Source organism: Ammospiza caudacuta, chromosome 4 (assembly GCF_027887145.1).
Source record: "Ammospiza caudacuta isolate bAmmCau1 chromosome 4, bAmmCau1.pri, whole genome shotgun sequence".
NCBI lineage: Eukaryota > Metazoa > Chordata > Aves > Passeriformes > Passerellidae > Ammospiza > Ammospiza caudacuta.
The window spans coordinates 70683650-70695894 of record NC_080596.1 but is presented as its reverse complement, the minus strand read 5'-3'; the positions used below and the strand labels follow the sequence as shown (position 1 = coordinate 70695894).

The following is a 12245-nucleotide window of genomic DNA, read 5'->3' as shown; positions in this document are numbered from 1 at the left end:
TCCTAAGTACCCCAGGAAAACTACTAATTGAAAACACAGTTCTAATACTGTCCAGCTGGAAAACATTAGCTTAGGATGGAACTAGCTTGACACTGGCTGCCAACTGGCTATGGACAATGGAATAGGAAATTAATCTTTTGCAGACAAGACATACCATTTTCCACTTCTCCTTTGTAACCTTCAAATCAACTCATCATTAACCAACAGCTTTGATTCCCATGGACAAAGAAAAGCATCACTGAATTCATGATAATGCAAGTCTGGCTTTCTTGCAATTAAAATGAAGACTCCAATTTTGACATAGTGGATGGCAGTGGAATTGGAGGGCAAATACAACATCCAGCACCACAGTAACATTTCCCTCTTTTCTTGACTAAGAGTTAAAGAACAGCCAGACCACAAAGAGAAGCACAGTTGTCCAATTCTGCATTGCCCCAGCCCATCCTCCTGCAGCTTTCTCCTGCCAAGAGCTTTTTCCCATGCAGGTGCAAAAGGCATGAGGAGAAAAACCCAAGCTGCTGGCTAGTGTTAAACCATAACACCCCATACATATTCAGACTGGTGTTTCATTTCTATTTAAATTCATTTCCATGCAGGGACCAACAGGTCAGACTATCTCAGAAGCACCATTTCCCCAAGTTGCTTCCAACCCACAACGTTCCTGAGCCTCCTCTCCTTTTGTGAAACACTCGGGCGTTTTGTGACTACTTTTATTCCCTAGCCAAGTTCTAAAAGATGAGAAGAAAAACTATATAAACCCCATCAAACCTAGTAACACTCCTTGTCATGTAGAGGCACCCTTGTTCTGCAGCCACACCTGCCAGCAGATGATGGCAGAGAGCTGGAAAGGGATGATCTTTAAGCTCCCCTCCAACCCAAAACATTGACTGATTTTATGGAGTTACCATTGGCAAAACACTTCAGGTGCACATTCATCTCCTCAGCTCCAGATTACTGTACAGAGTTTGTGCCATTGCATGATCAGACCACCTCATCTGTGCCCAAAATTGATTAAGAAACATGTATCTGAGTTACCAGCACAGAGGCAATTACCAGTTCCTAATGATTTCTGGGTCTAAAATAGCATATTTCTCCACAGTCTTTCTTACTGTGCTTCAAACCAGCTTCTCCATCCATTCCAGAGGAACCCAAGGAGGCCAGACAAGATGAGGGCAGCAGAACCAGAGGAGGAATAACACACTCATCAGAACTGAAGAGATCCAGAGCTTATCCTCTCTGTAGTTTGAGTGCAGACAACTTGTCAGAGATCAAAAAGTTTAGAACAGCTTTGTTCTGGCCTGATCCCACAGGAGAGGTGTTTTTAGCTACTTCCAGACAACAGAAGAAGATGAAGGGAAGGGCCCCAGACAGACAGACTGCAACCCAAACCCATCAGCAGCCAGGCTACATCCTCCCAGATCTGCCTCCAGCCTCATGAACATCCACATGCATCCCACAGCCTTTTTAATGAGCAATGAAATAAAAGTTCAGTCTGATTTGGTGAGTAACATTCTGATTTTGCAAGGGTGGATTCCCCAGTCTTGGTGAGCTGTCAGAGGTAATGATTCCCAGTACCAGACTCATGACAGAAGCAGGGAAATTATAAAAAAATCAGAAAATCTGAGGATCTGGAGTCAAGAGAAAGTCAATGGGGAGGAGAACCAGTCAGAGCATCCAAGGAAAGGTCCAGATACTCAATCACCTGAATTACTGAGGACCTTTGCAAATTTTACTTTACTTCACTATGCTCCAAACCAGGTACAAGACAGGATGAGAGGAAACAGCCTAATGCTGCACCAGGAAAGGTTCAGCCTGGAAATTAAGGAAAATGCCTTCCCAGAAAGGGCTGCCCAGCCCTGGCACAGGGTCCCCATCCCTGCAGGGATCTGAACATCCTGTGGTTGTGGCACTTGTGTGGGCATGGGGCAGTGCTGGCCCTGGCAGGGCTGGGGGAGTGGCTGGACTCAATGGCCTCAGAGGGATTTTCCAACCTTAACTATTCTGTGATTCCATATATTGAAAAGCTGCTTCTGCATGGTGTCCACCCAGAAGGTGGTGCAGGACACCAATCACATGGAATAGTATTAAAACTTGCCATGCCAGACCATATTTACACACAAATAAGGAAGAGCCAAAGCTATAGAGGCAAACCTTAATGCCTGCACTTAGGCCAAGACTTAAAAATTATTACTCACCAAATAGAAGTTTTGGGGTCAGACTGCTTTCATGTGCTTTAGGTTTTTGGTTTTGTTTTTTTAAAAGAATAAGCTCTCTTGCTATAGTAAGAGACTGTGAGAAACTTAGTACCTGGAGTAATCATAGAATCTCAGAGTGGTTTGGGTGGGAAGGGACCTCAGAGTCCACCCAGTGCCACCCCTGCCATGGCAGGGACACCTCCCACTGTCCCAGGGGGCTCCAGCCCCAGGGTCCAGCCTGGCCTGGGCACTGCCAGGATCCAGGGGCAGCCCCAGCTGCTCTGGGCACCTGTGCCAGGGCCTGCCCACCCTCACAGGGAATTTTTTTCCCAACATCTAATCCATGTCTGCCCTTCTTAACCTTAAAGCCTAATGAGAAAAATTTCCAAAAAACTTCAGTCTAAATAAAACAAAAAAATCCAGCTGCCTTAGATGAGAAAGAAAAATAATCAATGTTTTCAGGTTCTTAATTTTTTTCTTTTTGTACAAAAGTCTGTGCTGGTCAAAGCATCACATCAAAAAGACCTTTGAATTAATTCATCACCTCTTAAATACGCTTCTACTAAAAATTCAACATGTTGTGTGTAAGAATGTGCCAGCCTGGTGTATGACCATGATTTCTTCATGCTCCTATTTGCTAATCACAAGATACGTTGGAATATATATTTGTTATCAGAAATATGTTAACATTATCCAGTACACAGACATGATTATATTCACACTTGTCTTGAGATATCACAGGGAAGGGTTTCTATTTGCAGCACCTACAACTATTTCCAGCCAGTGCTCTCTGGTGTAAAGCTGAAATTCTTCTCTATTTCAAAGCATAAAAACTAACAAGGTACACCCAACACTTCAAACCCAGCATCAGCATAACATTAATCTGAACCAGCCCAAGAGTTATCAGTGAATATCTGAAGGGATAAAAGCAAATTAAAATGGTGCCTGTTGGACCTCCTGGACTTAGAGTTTCTTGCAGGTATATACAAAAATGAGAGGATTTGGGATTGCTGTGTAAAGCATCCCTGGTTAATCATGGTGAGGACCACCCCAAAGGCCCAGCTCTCACCTTTATGCTCCCCCCGATGAGATCTGGTGGCTCCTCATCTGTTTCTAAGGCAACGTTGATGGAGGCAAAGGGGCGACTTGCCATCTGTTGCATCTCGCGCAGGAGTTGCTAATTTATCAAACAGAAAAATATTATCATCATATTGTTCTGACACAAAGATGAAAGACAAATGTATCTAAAAGGTTTTGCCCAATACAAAGGGACATCAATGAATATGGAAAAATAACCTCCAGGGGCTTTAATGGCCTTAACAATACAGATAATGGTAAATATTCACATTACCACAATTTAACAAGTTATTGGAAGTAAAGCTGAATGTGAGCCTGACACATCTGGAAGGCAAAACAATCTGACTGAGTCTCCATAAAGCAGTTATTTACTTTTTAAGCTGTTGTTTGTCATCACCTGTCTGATTCCCATTCCATAGGATTTGTGGGAAACATTTTGAAATTAAACTAGCAGCAGTATGTAACTACTGTAAGAATGAAGTTGCTATTTTTTATAACAGCACCATCAAAACACTGTCAGGTTTCTATTGAGTAATCCCCTTTTTTTATTTCCTTGCTGAATACAGAAAATGGCAAACATGACCTTATTGCAAAATGTTTTATTAAAATAAAAAACCTTTTCCTGGGCAAATCCCCACAATCTCTCATGACACAAGGCATCTCTTTATTGTGCTCTTAAGCCCTTCTAAGCATTTCGATGCAGCTTCCCCTTTTTTAACACACAAAAACCAGATACTTTCTACACAGCTGGGCTGGAAACAGCATTTTAGTTTTAGCTGAGCTGTGGACACACTTCTTGTTGGCTCCAGTGACTAATGTCTGATGGTGACAACACAGCCTGACAGGGGAGGCAGAAGCCAGAATTCCATGAGGCAAGGGGTCCGATGGGACTCAGTGTCTCTGTTTAATAAGAGAAAAGGCAAACACTTTGTGCAGCATGAGAAAACCCAGTGCTCTTAACCTTAAATGCAGGAACTGCCCAATGCTCTGACACAGATTTACATATTTACCATCACTACTTATTACAGCAACACCAGTTATCCTCTGTTTTTAAGCTGGACTGAGGCACCACCAAATGCTCTCTACAACTCTTGTCATTGCCACCTGCATTTTCCCATTAATTCTGGGCAATCTGACACTCCAAGCCCAAAGTGATCATGTACAGCACTCAAAAACCCCATAGAAAACCCCACAAAATGCACTGTGCCCCAATATCCCCACGCAGCACACAAGAAGGTGAAAGGAAGGTGCTGTTCTCCAACAACATTGTTTGGAACTGATTCCCAGAATCACCCAGTCCCAGAATGGTTTGGATTGGAAGGGACCTTAGGGACCATCCAGTGCCACCCCCTCCCTGGGCTCAGGCCCTGCCTGTGGCTCTGGGGCCATGGCTGGGCCTGGAGCAGAGCCTGGGCCTGCTCTGAGCCCTGCACACAGGGACAGACTGGGACACACAGGGATGGACCGGGACACACAGGGACAGACAGCCAGGGACACACAGGGACAGACTGGGACACTGAGGGACAGCCAGGGCTGAGGCCCCTCTCAGCTGGGGCTCCTCTCCAGCTGAGCAGCCCCAGCTCCCTCATGCTCCAGGCCCTTGTTCAGCTGGGCAGCCTCTGCTGGCCCTGCTCCAGGACATCCATGTCCTCCCTCCGTGCTGAGGATCCAGAGCTGGACACAGCACTCCAGAGCTGTCCCCAGGCTGGGCACAGGGGTAGGATCACTCCAGAGGTGCCCCAGGGCCGGGCACAGGGGCAGGATCACTGCAGAGGTGCCCTCAGGGCCGGGCACAGGGGCAGGATCACTCCAGAGGTGCCCCAGGGCCGGGCACAGGGGCAGGATCCCCCCACCCTGCTGGCACTGCCCTTCCTGCTGCCCCCAGGGTCCCAGGGGCTCCTTGGCCCCCAGGACCTGCTGGCTGCTCCCCCCCAGGTGCAGGACCCTGCATTTGTCCCGGTGGAATTTCAGCAGGTTCCTCTCTGCCCATCCCTGCCAGCTGTCAGGTCCACCTGAAGGGCAGCACAGAGGGGCTCCTGCCACCTCTGTGTCACTGGGAACTGCCAAGGAGCCACCCAGCCCACCCCAAATCACTGATGGACCAAACAGCACTGTGCCCAGTACAGAACCTAGGGGGACACCACTGGAGACAGGCCTCCAACCAGACCCTATGCCACTCATTGCCACCCTCTGGAACCTTCTATGGCCTTTGCTTTGCCAAATCACCTATAATTTTGAGACTCTTTCACTGCAGAGGACTGTCTGTAACTTGGGGGTGCAGGCAAGGCATGATGAGGCCAATGTAGATAAGCTTGGGGGGGTGGTGTATGAGCTTCTATGGCTCTCAGTCTAGCTAAAAAAAAACTGTAAGATTTTACTGCCATAAAAGGCATGTGGTAAAGTTTTCCTTAATTTTTGAAAAAAAAAAAAAGAAAGGGGAAAAAAAGGCATTTTGAGCAGATTGTAGATACTGTCACAAAGCAAAAACCCAACAAATCCACACAAATGGAGCGTTCGTAAGCAAACTTGTGTGTAACTCACACTTGGGAAAAGGACACGAAGAGTGCTCGGGTATTTAAAGCACACCAGCAGATTGCAGACGAAAGCAAGTGTGAAACAGATTGCTGGGTTGTTGTCCCTGTAATTGTCCCCTTCAGCTATCGCAGAGTGCTTTGTTTAATGGCTATAAAATCAATGAACAAGCTGTCCTGATGAAGATGTCCAAGAGACTGACGAACTAAAAGCTATTAGTTCTTCAAAGGAAGTTATTTTACTAAAGAAAATGTGCAATTTGGCAACATGACTCCTAGTGAAGTCAAAAGTAGCTTTGAGAATATAGAACCACAGGATGGTTTGGAACGGAAGGGATCCCAAAGATTATCCAGTCCTACTCCCTGCCACAGACAGAGACACCTCCCATTGTCCCAGGCTGCTCCCAGCCCTGTCCAGGCTGGCCCTGAGTGATTTCAGGGATGGGAAAGACACAGCCCCTCTGGGCACCTGTGCCAGGGCCTGCCCACCCTCACAGGGAACAATTCCCAATTCCCAATCTCTCATCCAGCCCTGCCCTCTGGCAGTGGGAGCCATTCCCTGGCTCCTGTCCCTCCATCCCTTGTCCCCAGTCCCTCTGCAGCTCTCCTGGAGCCCCTGCAGGCCCTGCCAGGGGCTCTGAGCTCTGCCTGGAGCCTTCCCTTCTCCAGGGGAACATTCCCAGCTCTGCCAGCCTGGCTCCAGAGCAGAGGGGCTCCAGCCCTGCAGCAGCTCCGGGGCCTCCTCTGGGCTCTCTGCAGCAGCTCCACGTCCTCCTGCTGTTGGCCCCAGGGCTGGGGCAGCTCTGCAGGTGGGCTCTCACCTGAGGGAGGGGCACAGGGACACAATTCCCACCTTGCCTTTGGCATCAGCCAGGGCTGGGGCAGCTCTGTACATGGGTTCTCACCTGAGCATAAAAATGCCCAAAGCAGATGAAATCAGAGGTCCAGGATGCAAGCAAAGCAGCAAATGCCTAAGGGAACATCCTTTTCCTAGCACCAGCTCCTGGTGTAGCACAAGTCATGTTATGAAGTTCCCCCTAAAAATTAAGAACTAATTTAAGAAATAATTGTTTGGTTTACCCCAAGGCTTGCACCATGCCTGTTTAACCCAGACACAAATCAATCCTTCAGTATTTGTTTGGTGTGTCAAAATTTTAATTAAAAGATTTTATGATGCTGTAAGGGAGAAAATGTGATTTTTCTCCAGTCAAGAGGCTGAGCATGGCTTTACAAGTCAGCAGCTGTTAACATCTAAATACTGCAGAACCTGCCTTTCTCTCATTCCTAAAAATGGGCTTTCTGAGGTTTCAGATAATGAACCTCAATACTCTTTCAAGCAAACCCTGGTTTTCCAGATGACACGATTAATAGGACAACCTGGGAATATTTTAAATCACTTAGGCACAAAGAGGATTTTAAAGGCAAAGTGTTTGACAGCTTGCAAAGAAATCACATCAAAAAGCCTGTCTTGGAATATATCTCTGGCCTTTAATATTCATATAACTGCAAACTGTGAGAATGTGCACACCTTTCATTTGCATTGAGTGTGATTTTTTTCCACATCACAGAATTATGGAATGGTTTGGGTTGGAAGACACCTTAGAGACCATCTTGTTCCACCCCCTGCTATGTTCCACCTTTCTCCTGGGCTGACTTTATGATGCTCACATTCCCATTGGTCTGTTTAGCCCAGAAATGAGTTTTGCACCTTTCAGGCTGGTTCTGAGAGCAAAGGGGGAGACAAGAAGTGCACAGTTTGTTTTCGGACACTGCACTCACTCCCCACATTCCTGCTCCTGGACTGGGATGGACAGACAGCAGGACAGAGCTCCCCTTTGCTTTTAGTTAGTTTTAGCAGCTGAAGCACAGAAGTTCTCTGGACTGTGCTTTCTCTTTGGAGCTGTTCAAACCTGCTGTGCCCTGAAGAGCAGCAGAGCACCCCCAGCTCTCCCCTGTGCCCTACGGGGCATTTCCAGCCCCGGAGGGACTGATCAGAGACTGAGTGAGCTGAGCTACAGCCCACCAGGGACTCTGGGAGTGTGTCACCTCTGCAGAACAGTGAGAGGTGTTCGTGTTCCATATTGTTCATTTTTGGTGTGCTGGTGAATGCTTTGCCTGTTAAATAAACAGTTTTTTCCACTTTTCTCCAAGGAAATCTTTTTCTGAACTGGTTTGGGGAAGGGTCACTTGAATTTGCTTTCTAGAGGGACCCCAATTCAGAGGTTTTCTCCCAAATTTGCCCTAAACCAGGACAACCTTCCACTAGACCAGGCTGCTCCAAGCCCAGTCTAATGCAGCCTGGAGCCCTTCAAATAAAGTGATTCCTACCAGGAATATTTTTAATTCTCACACATTGAGTAATGGACAATCTAGAATGAAGAGTGTGTTACTGATGGGAGAAAAACCTCCCGAGGAAGTGAGGAAAGCCTTGCCAGGCAGTAGTGCAGGCTCTCTCAGAGAAGACAAACAGCTATTCAGGTTACCAGGTTAATTGACTAATATAACCTATGCTGTGCTTCCTGACAGGAAAAGCCTGGACATTTTATTCCCAGTATAAAGCAGCCACAAGGCTCCATATAACCCTCCTGCTTACATCCATCTCAGCAACTGCCCCTGCAGAGACTGTTTCCTGAGCACAGGGCCCCAGCAGCTCTGGGGATGGGGCTCTGGTATTTTCAGCCATGAAATAACAGTGATTTTTCCAGAAGGAAGTCAATATCTTGGATTTAATTTGATCCTTATGAAGAATGGCCTTATAAACAAGCTTATCAAAACAGTGATCTAGAACTTGTAAGGAACTTCAGTATCTACATGAGCAATTTGCTCAATTTTTTTTAAGAAAACACACCAGGAAGGAAAACAGTAGGAACTCAAGGAGGACAATAGTGAAGTACTGGCACAGGTGCCCAGAGCAGCTGTGGCTGCCCCTGGATCCCTGGCAGTGCCCAAGGCCAGCTTGGAGCATCCTGGGACAGTGGGAGGTGTCCCTGTCCATGGCAGGGGGTGGGATTAGATGGTCTTTATGGTCTCTTCCAACCTAAACCAGTGCATGATTCCATGGGGCCTGAGCACCTGTTGGAGCTGGCCCTGCAGGTGTGCAGATCCACCAAGGTGCCACTGCCACCAGGGCTGGAACCTTCTCTGTAGGTCCTTGGGAACCCCGTGAGGGTGGTGTCCCCTTCCCACACTGATTGTCAGCAGCCTGCAGCAGCCACAGCTGCTCTGGGCACCTGTGCCTGCCCACCCTCACAGGGAACAATTCCCAATTCAGAAGATCCCATCCAGCCCTGCTCTCTGGCAGTGGGAGCCATTCCCTGGCTCCTGTCCCTCCATCCCTTGTCCCCAGTCCCTCTGCAGCTCTCCTGGAGCCCCTCCAGGCCTGCCAGGGGCTCTGAGCTCTGCCTGGAGCCTTCCCTTCTCCAGGGGAACATTCCCAGCTCTGCCAGCCTGGCTCCATAGGAGAATCACTGTACATTACTTGGAAGTAACATGTAGATCCTGCTGTAGGAACATTTGCTTTATGTCATCATAACTTGGTGACCTTGGGGGAAAGGGAGTTACCTTCCAAAATAAAAACTGGCATCAGCAAAAAATGAACATATAAGCCATAAATATTCCATGAAGATGAGCCCCAAATGTCTCAGAACTGAGTGATTTAACGTATTTAACTACAATTACACTAACTACCATATAAGTCAACAAACAAACAATTTTCTCTGACGCTTTCATCATCACTGAAAATTTAGTTTTTAAGCCCCTAGAGCAGTGTACATATTAATGTTAGCTAATTAGTTTTGTAACTGACTTTGCAGGCTATGTTGAAAGGGAGAGGAGGAGAGAATTAATGTTCAAATCCTTCTCAACAGGCATTTCCACACTTCAAAACTATAACAAACCACAAAGCAAAGCTGCTGGGAAGTTGCCTCATGCTGAAATGACACATGATATTTAATTCAGGGCTGATTAAGATAAGCAAGTTATTCATCATAATCATGCCCAGTAGGAGGGCATAGAAATCCTGACCTTTAATAAGAAGAATGAGATCATTTTTAAAAGACCAGAAGGATCTAGTCCATGCAGACTAAAATATACACCAATACCTGATAATTACACAATAGCACAGTGAGGCTTTGACTGAGTGGAGCTCTTCTGAAATAATTACACAATCTCTCCCTGATTTTTCCAAATAACTAAATTAGATACCTGTGATGGTAGCTGATGCCTACCATCAGAAAGAGAGCTTGGAGTCTGAAACAAGAACAGCTTCAATAGACGAGTAGTGGGCTTTTTTTTTTTTTAAATAAGGTTGAACTCTCCTAGAGCTGGGCTTGATAAAATCATTAAACCATGGAGTGTCTTGGGTTGGAAGGGACCTAGAAGCCCATCCAGTTCCACCCCTGCCAAACAGAAGGTTTGACCCAGTGAGCTGGTATCCCAAGCATGATACTCCAGTTTCATCTAATTTGATACTCAGCTTCATCTTTGCTCAAGCTCTACCAGCTCTTCTGTGGGATATAAACCCACTCAATTCTGCAGTAGCAACTGCCCTGAGGACTCTGTCACAAGAGCTCCATGGCCTGTGGCTGCCAGCCCCCTGTGCTGGTGTCCTACAGAGAGGTTGGGGATGCAGCTGCTCAGCTGGAATTGGCCATCTCCCCAAGAGGAGCTGCACTGGGCACAGAAGTGACAGGAGCATGTTCAAACAAAACCAGACCATCAATTGCCCCCCACAAGCAGGAATCTCTTGTCAGCACTAATATTTTGGGATGTTTTTCCTCTTCAGGGCATCTCTTATTTCTGCTGCAATTTCCTTCAGCTGGTGACCAAAGCCACATGGATCACTGCAGAGCACACAGTGTCTGTATTTCGGAAAAAGCCTCCTGGCACTATGAGCTGGTTCCCATTCATGGATTTTAAATTTAGGGAGAGTGGAAAGCTACGATTATTTGATGTGACCTCCTGCCCAGCACGAGTCACTGAATTGCACCATGTGATTGACCTAGAAAAGGTCCTCCAAAATCACTCTCACTCATTCTGAGAGCCATGTTTCTAAAAATAGAAATTATTGGCATTGCCACTCTCTCCATTAAAAATGGGAGAAAAACAGAAAAGATTTTTTTTGACTTTTTTACCCCCAGCTGCAGACATGGGGTGTTACAGACTGGTTTGGTTTGGAAAGGACCTGAAGTTCATCTCCAATCCCCTGCCATGGGCACGGACATACTGTTTAAACTTTTGGCTGATTCTTTAGAAGATCCTCATCCCATCATCAATCTTCTATGATTCTATATAAACCTTCTATCAAACTTTAAAAATTCTCTACAAATCCATTCTCCATATGATTCCTTTTCACAGCCACTGATTTGCATCACCAAACCTCAGTATGTTTTCCTTGGAGAAATTGAGGAATTTGTGATGCTTTAAATTCTTGCTTATCTTCCAGGTAACAAATTAACCTTGCAGTGTTGTTCACCATCTGCAACACCCAAAACATTGCTAAGAGTAGTGTGGACACAGTACTCCAATAACTGGTTACACCTAATAGTAACACTGAGTTCTTATTTTATTACTCATACATGCAGGAAATGATATTTACATTCAGCTTTTAAAACACCACAGCCACCATCACTTCAGTCTATTGTCCTGGGAACAGCTATTCTGGGAAGTAAACCCACCTTCAGTGCATAAAAAAAACCAACTCAGGTTCCTGTTTCCCACTGTAATGAGAGAAACTATTGTGCTTACCACGTGACTCAACCTCCTCAGTCACCTGCTGGCAGTGATTTCTCTCTCCTCCAACTCTTGTTTTCCCTACAAACTGCCCCAAACCCAAGCTTAATATTTTCTTTTTGCTGACAGATACCAAACAGTGCTGTCAGTACTATGGAACAAGATCTATGTGGCAAATAACTGCTGGGAGCCTGGAGAATGCCCAAATCTAGAGAATTGCCAGATCTTTTAATATTTCTGCATAAGTTTAAACCAAGTCCTTTGGAGCACATCTTGGTCCAAAACACCACTGAAGACTCTAAACAATGACAAAGATCCTAAATTACAGATAATTGAAAATATTCCAAATCTAAAGCTTTTTCCTTGACCAAGGATGCCCTTAATCACATTCTAAGAGAGAAGATCTAAGAGATGAATGAAATACTACGGGATGAGAGCAAGAAGGGGCAGAAAAGGAAGGCAGGGCAATAAATAGCACACAGCACAGATCCCTTGCAACATCTTTGCTGTAAAAAACACAGGGATCTGCTTGCCTACGTGGCATTCTGTGTGCATGGATGCTACAGCAGAGGATGCCAGTGGAAACTGAAGCACAACTAAGTTTTGAATACACTTGGGAGGGAAAAAGGTTTCAGCAATGAGACAGAGAAGGATAATTCCTGCAGTAAATCAATACACAAAACCCCTCCTGAATAACTGGGTGACTTGCAGA

The 12245-nt window shown here is 46.0% G+C and overlaps 1 protein-coding gene across 1 annotated transcript in view; it reads right to left on the bottom strand.

Annotated features, from left to right (window-relative positions):
* The window catches only part of ATRN (attractin), a 148762-nt gene that overhangs the window by 16638 nt on the left and 119879 nt on the right, over window positions 1-12245 (bottom strand). Inside the window, exon 27 of the mRNA XM_058803585.1 lies at window positions 3265-3372. Coding sequence (XP_058659568.1) covers window positions 3265-3372 — 108 coding nt within the window. The remainder of the gene's footprint in view (window positions 1-3264; window positions 3373-12245) is intronic.